The 16714-nt window shown below is 49.3% G+C and overlaps 1 protein-coding gene across 4 annotated transcripts in view; it reads left to right on the forward strand.

The window, feature by feature from the left end:
- The window catches only part of Pacs2 (phosphofurin acidic cluster sorting protein 2), a 45616-nt gene that overhangs the window by 14699 nt on the left and 14203 nt on the right, over window positions 1-16714 (forward strand). For 2 of the 4 annotated variants that reach the window (XM_036205497.1, XM_036205499.1), the window contains exons 2-9: window positions 2211-2298; window positions 3778-3867; window positions 5817-5942; window positions 8678-8840; window positions 9365-9438; window positions 9743-9823; window positions 11112-11171; window positions 14774-14931. In XM_036205497.1, coding sequence (XP_036061390.1) covers window positions 2211-2298; window positions 3778-3867; window positions 5817-5942; window positions 8678-8840; window positions 9365-9438; window positions 9743-9823; window positions 11112-11171; window positions 14774-14931 — 840 coding nt within the window. The remainder of the gene's footprint in view (window positions 1-2210; window positions 2299-3777; window positions 3868-5816; window positions 5943-8677; window positions 8841-9364; window positions 9439-9742; window positions 9824-11111; window positions 11172-14773; window positions 14932-16714) is intronic. The other 2 variants (XM_036205498.1, XM_036205500.1) reach the window with 1 other exon arrangement.

Genomic DNA, 16714 nt, shown 5'->3' on the forward strand with positions numbered 1-16714 from the left:
TTGTAAGTTTTCAGTTGTGTGGTTTCCCAAATAGTGGAGTAAAGTCCTACAGGTTCTCAGAGTTGCATGCACAGCCCTGCCGGTGACCTTGGCCCATTAGGAGCTGCTCTTGTGTATAGCTCTGATGAGCATAGGTGTTGGAATACACTCCCACTACCTATGGCTGAGCTTCTCTGTCCTGCCCAGCTCTGTGGCTCTCTGGCATCAGACTGTCTGGGATACTTGCGTTTGCCTCCAACCTGCAGCTGTTGAGTCAGGGCACATCCTGTGAGGGAGTCCCTTGCCTGTCCCTTCTCTTCTCTGAACATAGTGCAGTGAAGACAGCCTCCTCTTTGTCACCCTGTCAGTGAGGACCAGTGGGGGTCCCCCTCTTAAACACAGAACAACATGGAGTCCCTATTATAGCAGGAATCTTAAAGGTACTTATTAATAAAATCAAACCTGAGCCAGTTGTTGGGGTGAATGCTGGAAGATCAGAGAAGTAGAACGAGCCACCGTTTCCTCACCTCGCCAGTTCCTCAGCTGGTCTTGTTTCCTCAGACTGCAAGCTTCTGAGTCCTCATCCCAAAATGAATCTCAGCTGAACTGTGCTGCTCCAAAGCCTAAAAGCTTAACTAGCCAAATGCTTAACTAACTTAGTTCTGGTCCTCACGCCTTATATACCTTTCTACTTTCTGCCGTCACTCACTGAGATTAAAGGTTGGATTTCTGGGATTAAAGGCGTGTGTCACCATGTCTGGCTGTTTCTAATGTGGCCTTGAACTCAGAGATCCAGAGGTATTTCTGTCTCTGGAATGCTAGGATTAAAGGCGTGTGCTACCACTGCCTATCCTCATGTTTAATATTGTGGCTGTCCTGGTCTCTGACCCCAGATAAGTTTATTTTGGGGAACACACAATATTTTGGGGGAACACAATACCACCACATCCTATCTTAAACAGAGCAGAAAAGGGTCTTGTCATAAACCCAAGATGGAGAGGGTTCCTTCTTACGTGGAATCACTGTTTTTTCCATGAAAGTGATAAACACTTTCTCTGGCACAGATAGCTCCTTGGCATCTCCTGTGGCCAGTGTAGGAAGGGCAGTTGAGGGACCGACCACTTTCCCCACACGTAGTTCTCAAGCACCAGGACAGAAGCACACTGCTTTCCTGTGAGAGGAGGCCAAGCTCCAGGGCTGTGCCTCTTGTCTTCTTGCTGCCTCTTTGTCATGGTGAGGACCCGGGGTAGCTCAGTGCGGAAGCAGAATTCTAGGCCTACCGTTTGAGACCCAACCTAGACTTCCAGGGACCTGTTTGTCTTGAATGTGAAGCAGTGCTGTGTAGCCAGTGCTATTAATTAGTTTATTAGAGACAGGGTCTCTCTATGTATCCCTAGTTGCTCTGGAACTTGGTGTGGATCAGGCTAGGCTCAAAGAGATCCATCTGCCTCTGCCTCCCAAAGTGCCAGAATTAAAGGCATGCACCATTTTAATTTAGACAGCTGCATGTTTGCTATGCTGCCCCATTGAGCAAGTATCATAGAACATGATTTAGGTAGAAAGTGATCAATATTTATAGATTGCCGTGTAGGTTTCTAGAAAGCTTGCCAAGGCAGGTGTGCAGTTCCCACTCCTTTGGTGGGCTTATTTGTCTTCAAGAGGTTGTTCAGGGGCCCATGTATGTGTATGTAGTGTGATGAGGTGTGTGCACAGGTGTGGGTGGCCCAGATGACTCCAGGAAGATGTGCACTTACTTGGGAAGAAGTCAGACATGCAGAGTTCTGCAGAAGCCGACCCAGAGGCCATCTGCTCACTGTTTGGCAAATGTTAGTACAGCTGTTATGGATCCTGGGCATGTCAACAGATTGTCCCTGAGTAGGCAACACTTGTCTCCATGTAGCTCAAAGACCTTAGAGCAGAATGTTGAAGTGAATTTATGCCTGCTTCATGGAGGTGAAGCCCAGGCCTGGGATGAGAAGCTGTCTTCCCACACCTAAGAGCTGTGTTCTGTAGGTGCTAGCACTGGTCTTTGGAAACCTCCCTGTTCTTCAGTCTCACATGCTTGGCATTCAGATGTCTTTTCTCTAGCCCTCCCATCCAGCCCTACCTGTTGGTGCCTCTCAATGGGGGATGCTCAAAGGTAGCTGAAACAGGGCCAGACCTGTAGTTTTCTGGGCAGCTGCACAGCATACTATGAAGCATGCTACAAGGCTGAGCCCTGTGTCTTGCAGGTTATGTAGCCTGACCCTGAAGAAACTGGCAGTGCTCCGGGAGCTGGAGAAGGAGCTCCTGTCCGTGGTGATTGCTGTCAAGATGCAGGTAAGCCCTTACTGCACACCCTCAAGTGTGGCCAGCCTCACTTTCACATGGTTCCTGGACTATTCCCAAAGACCCACCCCCCTACACTGAGCCACCCACCCAGAGCTTTCTTTCATGCCTCTCCCTGGGTGACAGGTTTGAGCAGGAACAGGAAGAGGAAATGGGACATGGGGCTTTCTGGACTAGGACCTGCCCCAGTGTTTTGCCCACCCTTCATGGGTTCCTTGAGGAGCCTGTGACTGGATGGGCTTGGATGCCACCCTCCTTGGGAAGAGCAACCCTAAGCTGTCCAGATGTGTCCAGTAGCCCTTGGGCTACCTTTGCTATGTTGAGGACTGCCAGGTTCCAGGTCCACTCTCAGTGGACAGTATGTGGATTTTGACTTCAGGCTGCTCAGATGGAACTCCTGGTGGCCCTCTCCCGATGACCCTTCACAGGTGTGTGGTGTATGCAGGGCAGGTGTCAGGCAACCTCATACCAGGCCTGTATGTGCCTGGGTAAGGGAGACAACTGTGTGTTACTGACCTGTGATCCTTCACCAGGGAGTACCTAGGTTCTGCTAAAGTAGCCCATGTTTGACCCCACTCATACTACCTGTGGCATTGGACACATTCTAAACCTGTTTTAACAGTTGTGCTGAGCCTTGGCCCTGGGTAAAACTTTCATCTGTCATTTAGGGTCTCCTCTGTCACACAGAACTCTCCCATCCATGCAGGACCCTTCCATTTTGCCCTGAGATGTGTGCTTGGAATTCAAAGAGGCCTGGCTTCTGTTTATGGTAAAGTTGTGGGAGACATTGCTCCTTAGAGGTGCTGTGGGTTCTTGGCATCTAAACATGCAAGCAGTGATCCACCTGCTTGGCTTTGTGACAGACTATGCCAGTATGCCATCTGTGCAGTTTGAATCTGTCTTAAACATCTCCTGCTCTTCCTGTCCCTGTGGCAGTATGTGTTTTTTGTTTGTTTGTTTTGTTTTTTTGTTTGTTCTTTCTTCAAGACAAGGTTTCTCTGTAGCTTTGGAACCTGTCTTGGACTAGCTCTGTAGACCAGGCTGGCTTCGAACTCACAGAGATCCACCTGCCTCTGCCTCCTGAGTGCTGGGATTATGGACGTGTGCCGCCGCCACCACCACCACCACCGCCCGACTCAGTATGTGTTTTAGGTGGCATATCTTACTGGCTCCACACAACCCATAGCTGTGCATTGTCATTACAGAGGCTATCAGTGGCCTGTGCTGAGCTTTGGTGACTGCTCCTTTGGCTGGAGCTGTTCTTGGTTTCCCCCTCCCATTTCCTGGGCAGAACCCAGCACTGGAATCAGGTTTTAGGGGTCCTGGCAAACATTCCTGCTCACACACATACACAGACCTCATCCCCACCCATTGAGGCCTTCGTCATTATAGTTCAGAGTGCTGGTATAAGGATGCTCTTAGCTGGTTCACTTTAACATGCCCTAGATCAGAAGGGGTGTTTCCTTCCAGGGTTCCAAGCGTGTTCTGAGATCACACGAGATTGTGCTGCCTCCCAGTGGACAGGTGGAAACTGACCTGGCTCTGACCTTCTCTCTCCAGGTGAGTCTGACACCTGGGTAATGAGGACCTTCCCTTGTCAGTGCTTTGGATAATGAACTCTTCTCCTTGGTGCCCAGGGTGATGGACACACTCTGTTCAGTGCCCTGGAGGTGATGGACTCACTTCCTGCACAGTGTCCTGAGTGATAGATGTGCCCTGGTTAATTCCTTGGGGGGACATGTTTCCTCATCAGTTCCCTGAGTAATGGAGACAAGATCAGTTCCTTGTCGTGTCCTGAATGTTGGTCATGCCCATCAGAGCCACCTTTGTTCTTACTTTGATCTTCTCTTGATCAAGTTTATTCTCTTTTTCCCTCCCTCCCTCTTTCCCTCCCTCTTTCCCTCCCTCTCTCCCTCCCTCCTTCCCTCCCTCCCTCCCTTCTTTTTCATTTTCTTCTTTTTTTCCCCTGAGACAGGGTTTCACTATGTAGCTTTGACTGTCCTAGAACTCACTTTGTAGATCAGGTTGGCCTCCAACTCACTGAGATCCACCTGCCTCTGCCTTCAAAGTGCTGGGATTAAAGGCGTGCACCACCACCGCCTGAGCAAGGTTTATTCTTTTTTTTAAAAATTTTATTTATTATGTATATAGTGTTTTGTCCACATGTATGTTTGCAGGCCAGAAGAGGGCTCCAGATCTCATTACAGATGGTTGTGAGCCACCATGTGGTTGCTGAGAATTGAACTCAGGATCTCTGGAAGAACAGCCAGTGCTCTTAACCTCTGAGCCATCTCTCCAGCTTCCAAAGTTTATTCTCAGACAATTAGAAATTTTTATTGACATACTCTCCCCCTTCTCATAATAAAGAAAATGGGAAAATGAGGCCTGTATAAGCTGTCTCATGCTGTGACAGAGTACTGGTAAGGAGCAGACTTCACCTGATGGCTCATGGTTTGAGCTGCAATTCATCATGGTGGGAAAGCCCAGGCAGCAGGAGCTTGAGGCAGCTGGTCACATTGCATCTTCAGTGATTGCGGGTGCTCAGCTCTCTTCCTCCAGACTAGAGCCCAAGGATCTACTTACATTTAGGGTGGGTCTTTCCACCTCAGTTAACCTGGTCTAGGTACTCCTGACTGGAGACACCAGGGCCTGTCTCCTAGGCGGTTCTAGATCCTTCAAGGTGATGGTCAATATTAAGCATCACGAGGATCAAATATATTATCAAGTCAGGGTTATTTTAAATATTTTCTTGTTTAGCAAAGATTGATAGGACTATATGGAAACTTGGTGTATTAAATCCAGAGTTCTCTGTGTGCCTTGTGGAGAACGTAGCCTGTCGGCCCAGATCACCTGCTTTTGGATTTTGTGCACTACTGCAGAGAATCCGGTGTATTGAAGTGTAATTTACCAAATACACCCGTATCAAGTACATGGCTCCCATAGCTTCTGAGAAATGTGTATGGATGACTAGCCTGCTTGGAGACCTAGAGTTTAACCCCGCTTCCAGAACTTACACCAGACTCTAGTTGTGAGCTCTGAGAATCCTGTGGGAACTGCTTTCACTGAGTGAAGCCCCTGTCACAAGTGCAGGTCTTAGGCATGGGCAACCTACAGCAGGACTGTTGCCTGGCAGTTTAGCCAGGGATGCACAGGGACCCACAGAAGGCCCCCAGCTACCCCATACATGGGAGACCAACAAAGACTTAGGGCCATGTTGGAAATTATGTACTGAGAAGCTGCCAGTCTCTTTAGATGTCCTTAAACATGTGAACCCATCTCAAAAACAGGTAAGTTTCACTAGTGTGGAAGTGGAGTAGTCCCTGACATTAAGCAGAAGGTGGCCTCACTGACGTTGCAGATTCCAGAGGGTGGGCTGAGGAAGGGCTGGAAGGACCAAGACGCTGGAAGGCCTTAGCAGTGTCAGCAGGTGCTCTTTAGGGGCCTTGTTGACTGTGTGGTCTAATGTCTGTGCTGCACCAGGCCTCAGGCAAGCTTACTTGTGTCTGTAGTACCCCCACTTCCTGAAGAGAGAAGGCAACAAGCTCCAGATCATGCTGCAGCGCAGGAAGCGGTACAAGAACAGAACAATCCTGGGCTATAAAACGTTGGCTGCAGGCTCTATCAACATGGCTGAGGTAGGTTTCTGGGCTGGTGTCCAGGGCTCTAGAACACTCTGAAGAGATTTCTTTTATGTGTCTGATAGATCATTCTCCAGGTCATCAGAGAATCCACAAGGTTGGGTTCTACTGTAATGGCAGGATGCCACTCTGTAGCTACTTCCCAGGTCCCCAGTCCTATGCTGTGCAGATGGCTGCTCCTGTACCTGTATCCAGGTGTACTCTACTTCCCAGAAGAATGCTTGGAGCTATCTGTCCTGGACTCCTTCCTTACACAGGCTCCTCCTGGAGCCCCCTTAGTCTTCACTCCGCCCTAGCAGCTCAGATGAGCAGCAGGAACGTACCTCAAAGGACATCAGCTAGAGATTCCCATGTCTCCTGGGAAGCCCTGTGTTCTGGGGAGACTGAGGAGACAGGGTGGGCTCCTAGGCAGATGAAGCCTCCAAGCTGAGCAGCTGGACCCCTACTAGCTCCATGAATAGCCTGGGAGAAGAGGCAGCTCAGCATTGTCCACACTGTCTCTACGTCATAGAGCTTTCCTCTTTTGGAGTTCCATGTAGTATCTAGGGCAAGTGCAGCTGTGTTGGTGGCCACCTGAAGCTGGAAGGTCGGCTGCAAGCCACATTGTGGCCCTGTCCCCAACCTGAACTACCCAAGCCTCTGGGCTGCCCAGCACCTACTCAGCCACTTGTGCATTCAGGTGCCCCACCCTCTTCTTCCTCTGCTCTGGCCTCATCACCCGATCCTGCTACATCCTGTCTCTTGAATTTCCCTTGTCCTCCTAGGCTGAGGCTTCCCTTCAGTTTCCTAAGCTGTGCTGGAGTGACCGTCCCAAAGGTACACCTGCTGCAGCTCCTGTTTTAAATTTTCCATGCCTCCTGTGTCCTGTTGCTCCTGAGGCTCCCCTCACTCACTCTAGTTCCCCAAAGCCCACTTCTCACCCTCTCCCACTACCCTCCTCTGTTTTTACTCTCTCTAGCTACCTTAACTTTGAAAATGAAAGAGGGAGTTAAGAGGAGTTGGCTCCTCAGGTTGACTTGGCTTCAGCCCCTTGTTGTGGTAACTCCCTGTCACCAGCTCCTGGTGGGCCAGAGGGTTCCTGAGTGCTGAGCTACAGAGGTGCTGAAGAGGGAGCTGCTACTACCCAGGACTGTGCCTGGCCTGCCAGCATCAACCCAGGATGTTCCCGAAGCCCAGCTCTAGCCAGGGGCCAGGAGTTCTGGCCAAGGAAGCTAAAGGGAACATGAAGAAAAGGGCTGGCAGCAGAGCATGGTTGAGATAGGCAAAAGCCCCTTGGTAGGGCCTTGTCTGTGCCCATCTGCCTGGGGCCTACCTGGCCAAAAAAGTTCTTTGTAGGTGAAGCAACTGGTACAGAATATGCTTCTGTCCTGGCAGGACCAACCTTTCTCAGGACATCCCAGGGAACAGTGGGCTACTGTGGTCAGAGCAGGCATGCTGCCTACCCTTGCAGTATGGGAGGCCAGAGAGCAGGTTTTCTAGGTAAAGAGACTCCACCTTATCCTGGCTGTGCACACGCACACCACCCCCAATCTCCTGTTTCATACAAGCCTGGGTGTCCCTCAACCCCTGTGTTCAAATCCTGGTGCTGCAAGGGATTAACTTCCTAAATAGATGTTAATTTCTGAACAGATTACTATTCTCACTTAAATCTGAGGTCACCCTTAGGGAGGGGACAAGCACTTAGTGCATCTGTAGAGTCATGTGAGCGAGGTTTTCCTCCATGTGTCTTCTATGTGCACTTGGCGCATGAAGGTCTCAGTATTTGGTATGGAGCTGTGGGCCTGTCTTCCTGGTTTCTGAAATGTTGGTAAGAATAAATGTGAATGTCCTTAAAATTAATTTTCTTCCCTGATTAGAGTTGTCACCCTAAACAGTTCCCAATTTAAAATTTTTACTACGTTTATTATTTGTGTGTGTGTGTGTGTGTGTGTGTGTGTGTGTGTGTGTGTGTGTGTGGTGAGTATAGAGGTCAGAAGACAACTGTGGCATTAGATTTTCTCCTTGCACCATGTGGCTGCTAGAGATTGAACTCAGGTCATTTTGTGGCAGCAATGCCTTTACCTTCTGAGACATCTTTGCTGACTTCAGGTACCAATTTTTTTAATCTATAAAATTTTAACATTTGGGTCTGATCAGATGACCCCAGAGCAGCTGTGCATGTGCAAAGGCCCTGTCTGGGACAGGGCTGCCACTTGTGTCTGTTTTTGAGGCAGTGTCAGGGCCAGGACAATATCTAGGTCAGTACAGGTTCCTGCTGTCTTGAGTTTGTTACAACAGTTAGCCAGGGTCTTGGCCCTTCTGGGAGCCAGGCCTGGGCTCCTTGTGCCGTTACAGACATGGCCTGTGTTGGTAGCTATTCTTCCTTGACTTCTGTACACGAGTCTTTAGACATCTGGTTTCCCAAGATTGGGTGATCCCTAGTCACACACTGTGGCTGCTACTGAGGTTCCCAGGCTGGAACAGTAGATAGATGTGAATGGGGGCCAGGAACTATTTCAGTGACTTCCAAAGGGCGGCAGGGGTGCCAGAATTGGGTGATCTATAGATCCACTCCTCTGTCTGCTTGTAATCAGAGAAATACCAAACCTGGCACTGATCTACTCAGCCAATCTACTTGGTCCCTGGGCTTCCTCTGGTTTCCTGCTCAGCCTTCTACTAGGTGTGTGTTGCTTCTGAATATTGTAGCTCTCTGGGGTGGTAGCCCTCCTGATGTCTAGAACCATGCCCCTCAGGTAATGCAGCACCCCTCCGAGGGTGGCCAGGTGCTGAGCCTCTGCAGCAGCATCAAAGAGACCTCTGTCAAGGTGGCTGAGATCTGGATCGTCTCCCTGTCCAGCCAGCCCATCGACCATGAGGATAGTGCAATGCAGGCTGGCCCCAAGGCCAAATCCACAGGTGAGTCACTGTGCCTTCTTCCTCTGCCTTCCTCTGCCTTCCTCTGCTCATGCCACTTCCTACCCACATGTGTAGGAGGGCTGTCCCAGTGTGGTTGGAGAAGGCAGGGTGGGATGTGATGTGTCTATTGGATTTCTTTCTAGTTAGAAACTTTTGGGGAAGTCATGTGTGCTGTTGAAGTTCGGTCATAAGTTCTGTGTACCTACATATATGTAGGTGTCATGGGGGTCTGTCATGCAGTACCTTTGATGCTCTGAGCACCCAGGTTCTGGTATGGGGCAGGTACTCTGCCACCATCATCTGTTGCTGCTATCACAACTGGGGTCACTGCATTTCCCCTGCTGTCTTGCTCCACCAACCCTACAGCCATGTGGCCTGCTTGGTGCTCAGGGCCACAGCACTGGTGTCTCAAGTTCCCCTGTCTACCTGGGGCTGTCACCCAGGGGACATTCTGTTGCCAACTCATTGCCATGGCATCAGGTGGAATCTAAAGGTACTCTTCCTTCTGTGTGCTCATTCTGCAGATAACTACTCTGAGGAGGAGTATGAGAGCTTTTCCTCTGAGCAAGAAGCCAGTGATGATGCTGTACAAGGGCAGGTAACAATTTGAGCCTGAGGTGGGGGAGAGGCCCCTGACAGCTTCCATTTCCATCTCTATAGATAAGTGGCTTGGGACTGAAGGGGACTTCCCTGTGCTAGCCCATATGAGGTCTGTGGGTCTCAAGTGCCACATGGGATGAGAAGGGCAAAGGAGCTGACGTGTGGCACCTGGTTGCTTCCTCCCTGGGGCTAGAACATGTCAGGGGCAGCCCTGCAAGGCTTGGGAGGGTTAGTAGCTGACTGCCATGGGTGGGCCTGCTGTGTAGGTGCTGTGGCCTCAGGCACTGTGCATGTCTACACAGGATCTTGATGAGGATGACTTTGATGTGGGAAAACCCAAGAAGCAGCGGCGCTCGATAGTAAGAACGACGTCCATGACCAGGGTCGGTGGAAACTAGTTTTACTAACACTGGGGAAGGGCAAGGAGGGTGGGCAATGGCTGGGAGGCTTACTGGGAGGCTGTGGGCAAGAGGACAGATGGCCTCACATGACATATGGCCCAAAAGATTCTTAGAATTCCCACTTGCCCTCAGGCCAGAATCCTGTCTAGCTAGCACCTGGCTGTTTTTAGTCAAAATAGACATAATAAGCCAGACAGGGTTGTCTTCTGGCTGCCATATTCTCACAACCCGCTCCAACCTTATATGGTCCTGGAGCCCTGGGGTCTGGAATCAAGCTGGGATAGCTGCTTCAAGCCCACAAACCTACATGTATAGGCCATTGAGGGTGATGTTTTCTCCATCACCACAGCACTCAGACTTACCATATGTGAGACCAGTTCCTTTTTGGGGGGTCAAGACTGGTCTGCCAGCATAGAGACTTGGCTGTTAGGCCTTTCTCACAGGAGGAAATGTGGAACAGGCTTCAGCCTTTTCTCAGCCTACACAGTGACCATCAGTGGGCCCTGGAGCCCGGAAATAGGCTGCAGGACTGGCTGGTATGGGTAGCCCCTTACTAATTCTGACCAGGGACAGCACTGTCAGCCTTTGACAGAGGTGAAAAGGAGGTTGTGGGCTAATAGTGGCCACAGGACAAAAGCCACTCTGGATACAAACTGGGTCTTCCCTGAATGCAGGCAGTACCATCTGGAGCTCATGGGCCAGCCTGAGGGACCTTGCAGGAAGCGCCCTCCCTGTTAGGGTCAGCTCTGTGAGGGTGGCTGAGAGTACCTGGAGAGCAGTGGCTGGAGCAGAGGCACTGCAGCCATCAGTATGAGCAGCTTCACTGAACTCACAGCACACAGGCTCCACGGTGCCATCCACCCTGTGCTCTCCTGACTGCCTCTCACAGGGTGGCAGTCTCCTCTGAAGATGAGGTCAGGGCCTTTCCTGGGAGGTGCAGCTGTGGGAAGGTGCTGGAGAGTCTGGATAGAGCTGCAGAAGCTTTTAGAACTGCAGAACCACCCTGTGCCCTTCCCTAGTTGCCCCTCAGTGGGTGTGGACTGTCAGCACTCCCCCACCCCCATGTTTCTGAGTCTGGCCTCAGTTTGTGCTTTCAAACACTAAGAATGTTCACGTGGTGTTTATGCCCAGTTTACCCTCTCATAGATGTGAGCTGTGTCCCTCCTGTCCCTCATTGAGAGTCCAGAGTGCAGTTCCTTGCTATGTCCCAGGAATGTAGCCCCTCTGCCCTCGTTCCTAATGTGAGATTCCTGTCCTTCTTGTCTCACAGCAACAGAACTTCAAGCAGAAGGTGGTGGCACTGCTGCGCAGGTTTAAAGTGTCAGAGGAGGTGAGTAGGCCGGGCTCTGCATAGCTGCTGACGCGCCCTGGTGTCGTGCTGGGCAAGATGTGCTCCAGCGAAGCTCCAGGCCAGCTCTGGCTCTGCACTTAGCATCTGTGGGTATTGCCCTCTGCCTGCCAGCCTGGGTGGCAGCTGTGAGAAGCCAGCAAAGAGCCAGGCTCACCCACTGGTTTCTGTTGAACTTGAAGTCATGGTGCACCTGTAGTAGGACAAGCAGAGGGCTAATCATTGGTTCTTATAAATAGACTATTTGGGGAGCAGTTTCAGGTTCATAGAAAAAGTAAGTAGAAGGTACAGAGTTTCCATAACCCAGCTCCTGCCATGCGCAGCCTGTTTTGTAGCCAACGTGCCACGAATGTTGGTTTCTTAGCTTTTCTCAAATTCCTAGTCTTAGGTATTGAGTTTGTTCATCAAAAGAAAAATCATAAAACAGAGTCAAGATTCTGGCCCCATAGTAGAGAGAGAGGACACTTGAATATTTGTCCTCAAAGTGTGCACCCACCCTCTGCATCCATTTATGCAAGGGCCATATCCCATAGCATCAGGGTCCTAGTTCAGTCCTGGCACCAACATTTAACAGTTGCTCTTCACATGTGCAGTATTGAGGGAGGCTCTTCTCAGCCATGGGGCTTTCTGTGGGGCCAGCATCCACTCTGAAACATTACCAGCATGATTCAGTGGATAGCCTCTAGGACCTAAATCCTGAATCTAGCATCTCATAGTGAGACAGACTCAGCCTAGCTGAAAGTGTGCACATAGCAAAGAAGCTGCCTGGCCTAGGACCATGCAGGCTTTTAGGTTGAGGAAATTGGATCATGACCGTGGAGTTTCATGTTTACCAAGCAATAGGGCTGCGTCTCAAAATAAACCTGTTATTCTCTGCTTTTGTTCTGGCTTCTGAGACTCAACCTAAACTCTGGAAAGTTTAGCCAACATCCTAGACATTGGTCAGGGAAAGAACGTTTTTATTTTGATATGAATAATCTCCCACGTTTGTGAAGAATTCATGCAAGTTATCAAGCCATGTGATCTAGTCCATATCTGTTCTGTGCTGTTCCCGTTCATGTAAGAAGACCGTCTAGCCAGAACTCCACCATGTGTCTCTGCACCCCCTTGTTACTAGGAGTTATGCACAGGCACTGACTCCCACTCACAACCCACATCCTGGAATGTGTGCTCACCTGTGTGGGGTTGTAGACCAAAATACAGACAGGGGCTGCAGAGACAGCTCAGCAGTAAGAGCACTGGCTGGCTGCTCTTCTAGAAGATCTAAGTTCAGTTTCTAGTACACACTTGATAACTTTAAGCCATTTATAACTCCAGAGAATCCAATGCCTCCTTCTGGACTCTACCAATACCAGGTACACATGTGGTCCACAGACATATATACAGGCAAAGTACCCATACACATAAAATAATAATAATTTAAAAAGAAAATGGCAGGTGAGTTGCATGTGTGTGTGTGTGTGTGTGTGTGTATGTATGCATATATATGTATATGTATTTTTTTTTCTTTAAAGTATATCCAAAGAATGCTGTTCATAGTTGGAGACTGAAAAGCCAAAGGTACTAGCAGATTCTTATCTGGAGAGGACTAGATCTTCATAGACAGTGCTGCATCTTCACATCCTCACACAGTGGATGGGAACAGTGCTATTCCAAAGGCCTGCCTCTTACTGAATCACCTTGGGGGTTAGGTTTCAACGTAAGAATTTTAGGGAAGCTAGGTGGTGGTGGTACACGGCTTTAATCCCAGCTATCTGGAAGGCAGAGGCAGGCAGCTCTCTCAGTCAAGGCCAGTCTGGTCTACAGAGCAAGTTCCAGCACAGCCAGGACTACACAGAAAAAAAATTTAGGGAACACAAATATTCATATTAAAACATTCTGCCCCTAGACCCCAAAATTCATTTCCTTCCCTCACACAAAATATATTCATTCTAGCCCTTAAAATCTTAATTCAGGGAGTCTGTTTTCTCAGTCCACCATGTGAGACACAGGGATCAAACTTAGGTCCTTAGACTTGGTAGGAATTTCCTTTATTCTCACTTGCCTCAAACACTGTATCTTAAGGAAAGAAAAAGATTGATTTATTTTATAGGTATGAGTGTTTTGCCTGTGTGTACATATGTGTACTACATGCACATCTGGTGCCTACAGAGGTCAGAAGAGGGCATCAGATCCCCTGGAACTGGAGTTATAGACGGTTGGGAACTGCCATAGGGGTGCTGGGAACTGAACTCCATTCCTCTACAAGGGCAGCCAGTGCTCTGAACTGCTGAGCCGCCTTTCCATTCCCCAGACATTGACTCTTAAGGCTAGAAAACCCTTTGGTTCAGTAGTCTGCTCTCAGGACACATGGAGCTGGGTCTCTAGGATCTGGCAGTGCACCCCACAGTGTCACTGAGTGTAGCCTACAGTGTCTCAGATAGCAGCTATGTGCCTATGGCTCTCCTGGGTTGTCACTGTGGCCAGAGACTGCAGTTCTGCCTCTCAGAGCACTCCACTGCCATGGCTTCTCTGTTCTTCACTGGAAAAGGTCCTTTTAGACATGACCCTGCTTCCATCTCAAGCCTCTGCTGGGACAGCACATGCTGTGGCAACCAATTTAAAATGACCATATTTCTGCAAACTTTGAGAATTGGCACCTATAAGTGCTGCAGAGATTGGCCTCCTGTGCTGTCTGAGGGACTGTTACTGCTGCCTGACCACACCTGGCCCCTGTGATAACACAACTTTGTGCCTCAGGAGCAACCACTTGAAACCATGCTGCCCTCAGGACCTCAGCATGGAAGCATCTTTGGGTTATCTCCCATCATCCTGTTGAGTAGGTCCTCACTCCCCTGGTGCATATTGATCTCTTCAAACTTCTTGTGGCCAAACATACTTAATTTTCAAACAAAATACTGTATTTTTGTGTGCATATGTGCACATCTATGTGGGTGTTTGTGCACAAGACTGCAGTGCCCATAGACGACAGAAAGGGGCATTGGATTCCCTGAGCAGTAGTTATAGAGTTATGAGCTACCTGACTTGAGTGCTGGGAGCTGAACTCGGGTCCTCTGTAAGAGCAGTACACTCTCTAAACCACTGAGCCGTTTCTCCAGTCCCTGCTTTCACTCTACAACCTGGTCTCGCTGGAACTTTCCCAAATCTATAAGATCTAGTTGTCTTTTGATTTTAGCTCATTTCCCCCCTTGCATTTTATTGTAAACTGTCGAGAGAGGTACCGTGGCTCCCTCCAAATTGGAGGTTTATTTTGCCAGATACCTTGTTCTGTCATTTTGTTCTTTGAAGGTAGTTTCTCTGTGTAGCCCTGGCCATCCTGGAATTTGCTTTGTAAACCAGGCTGGCCCTGAACTCAGAGATTCTTCTACCTCTGCTTCTAAACACCTGGTTTAGAGGAAGATATTTGACATTAGCTTCTATCCTGTGAAGACACACACAGAATGTTTGGCAGTAAGTGTTGTTCTGTGGCACTGTTTGTCCCATTGGTCTTGTTCCTGCACATCTGCCTTTGTTAGCCTTCAGCTACTAGCCAAACAGTGGTCCAGGCCCCTGTGGGGCTCTCATACATGTCAGCATTGCTGTAGGTCTTAGATTCGGAGCAGGACCCTGCAGAACATGTTCCTGAGGTGGAGGAGGACCTGGATCTTCTGTATGACACACTGGACGTGGAGAACCCCAGTGACAGTGGCCCTGACATGGACGATGATGACAGTGTCCTTAGCACCCCCAAGCCCAAGCTAAGGTAAGCCACGCCAGGTTGAAACTGCTACTTCTTTTTTTTGTTTGTTTGTTTGTTTTTCAAGACAGGGTTTCTCTGTGTAGCTTTGGTTCCTGTCCTGGAACTGGGTTGGTTGAGTTGTCCTGTGATCGTGACCCATGTTTAACCCTGGGGAACCATGGGCTTGGCCAGTTCTCATAGGGTAGACCAGCAGGGACGTCCTGAGAGGAGGCAACATGAGGTGAGTCTGAGGTCATAGTGGATGGACAGAGCCAGGTAGCTTTGTCCCAATGGCCGAAGAAAAGGATATCTTAGTAGGAAGGCAGATGAGGGAGGATGTAACTACTGCTGACCCATTGGAACTCGGTCCATAATCTTTTCACACGGTGGAGTATTTCTTAGGGTGAGTGGTAACCATATAAACAGACCACAGAGCTTGCATGCGCATTGGGAACTACAGATAGGCAGAACCATCTGAAGGTGGCAAGGGGGGACGTCTAGGAAGGTTCTCTGTGAGGCCAGAGCTTGGTCCTTGAGGCAGGCTATGGAGGAATGAATGGCCCTAGGGTTCCCCCACTGTCCTCGGGTTTGAGGTATACTGGAAACTGCAAGGGTTTACTGTACAGGCAGCAGAGGAGAGGCCCCTCCTTGATTTGGCTGGGAGGACAGCTGGCCAAGTCTGGCCTAGGGCAAAAAGAGAAGAAGGAAAACAGGCCAGTCCACACACATGTACAGTACATGTGTGGCCTGGAGAGGCTTAGCCCTCAGGACAGATAGTCTATAGACTTGGGTCTTGGTGTAGCTACTGAAAACAGGGAAGCTAAGGATGTCCCAAAAAGTTACAGACCCTTTGTTTTTTAAGTTTTTAACCCGGACAGTAGAGAGAAGCACACAGAAGAAATTTGGGTTCCTTGTGTCTTGCAATTAATTAATCAATCATAATTCTCAGTGTTGAATAATTATTCATTACTGCTGGTCTTGGTTGCTCATGCCTGTAATCTTAGCGTTTCTGAGACTGAGGCAGGAGGATTACTAAGTTTAGGGGCAGCTTGGGCTGTAGAATGGGACATGGGCCAATAACAAACAAACAAATAAATACATAAATTTATTTATTTCAGCATCTCCTGTGCTCCCCATTCTGGGGTGGCATCCTCAGGCCTTGGCTTCTTTTTCTACCTATGTCTTGCTGGGCTCAGGGCAGGGTGTTGAACTGCTGGCATGGGGGATGCCCTTTAGGTAAAGCAAGCTAGTGTTCCTTGTTCTCCTCCACTTCAGTCCCCCTTATGCTCAACACTGGTCCTTCCTGCATAGTATCTTATATCTTAGGCTTGAATGTGTTCTCTGCTGTGGTGACTTCTGGGGTCACATTGGGTCCACCCAGAGAGCCCAGATCCTCCCCATCATGAACCCCATGACATTAACTATAGTGACATAGTCCCTGACCAGCTAATGCCTGTAGTTCTGGAGTGATGTGTGACCACTTTGGGGCCGTGATCCTGAGTGGCCATGCACAGGTGACAACTTGCATCTCTAGATCTCTGCGTAGCTTCGTCACCCCCATGGCCGTGCAGGCATCCTGTCTGTCTCAGCTTGACTTCTTTAACATCTCTTGGCTTTCTGCTTTCTTTGACTCCTGTTTATTCACTCACACTTTATGAAGACAGATGCATTGGTTTGGATCAGCAAGAGTTGGCCTGGCTGGTCAGGAGTTATGGCTGTTCTACATTAGTCTGAAATGGCTTTGTCAGGCTTGGTCTGATGTGGCCTAGGGGGTGTTAAATCATCCATTGGTCTGAAATAGTCTGAC

The sequence above is a fragment of the Onychomys torridus genome, chromosome 14 (genome assembly GCF_903995425.1).
Source record: "Onychomys torridus chromosome 14, mOncTor1.1, whole genome shotgun sequence".
Taxonomy (NCBI): domain Eukaryota; kingdom Metazoa; phylum Chordata; class Mammalia; order Rodentia; family Cricetidae; genus Onychomys; species Onychomys torridus.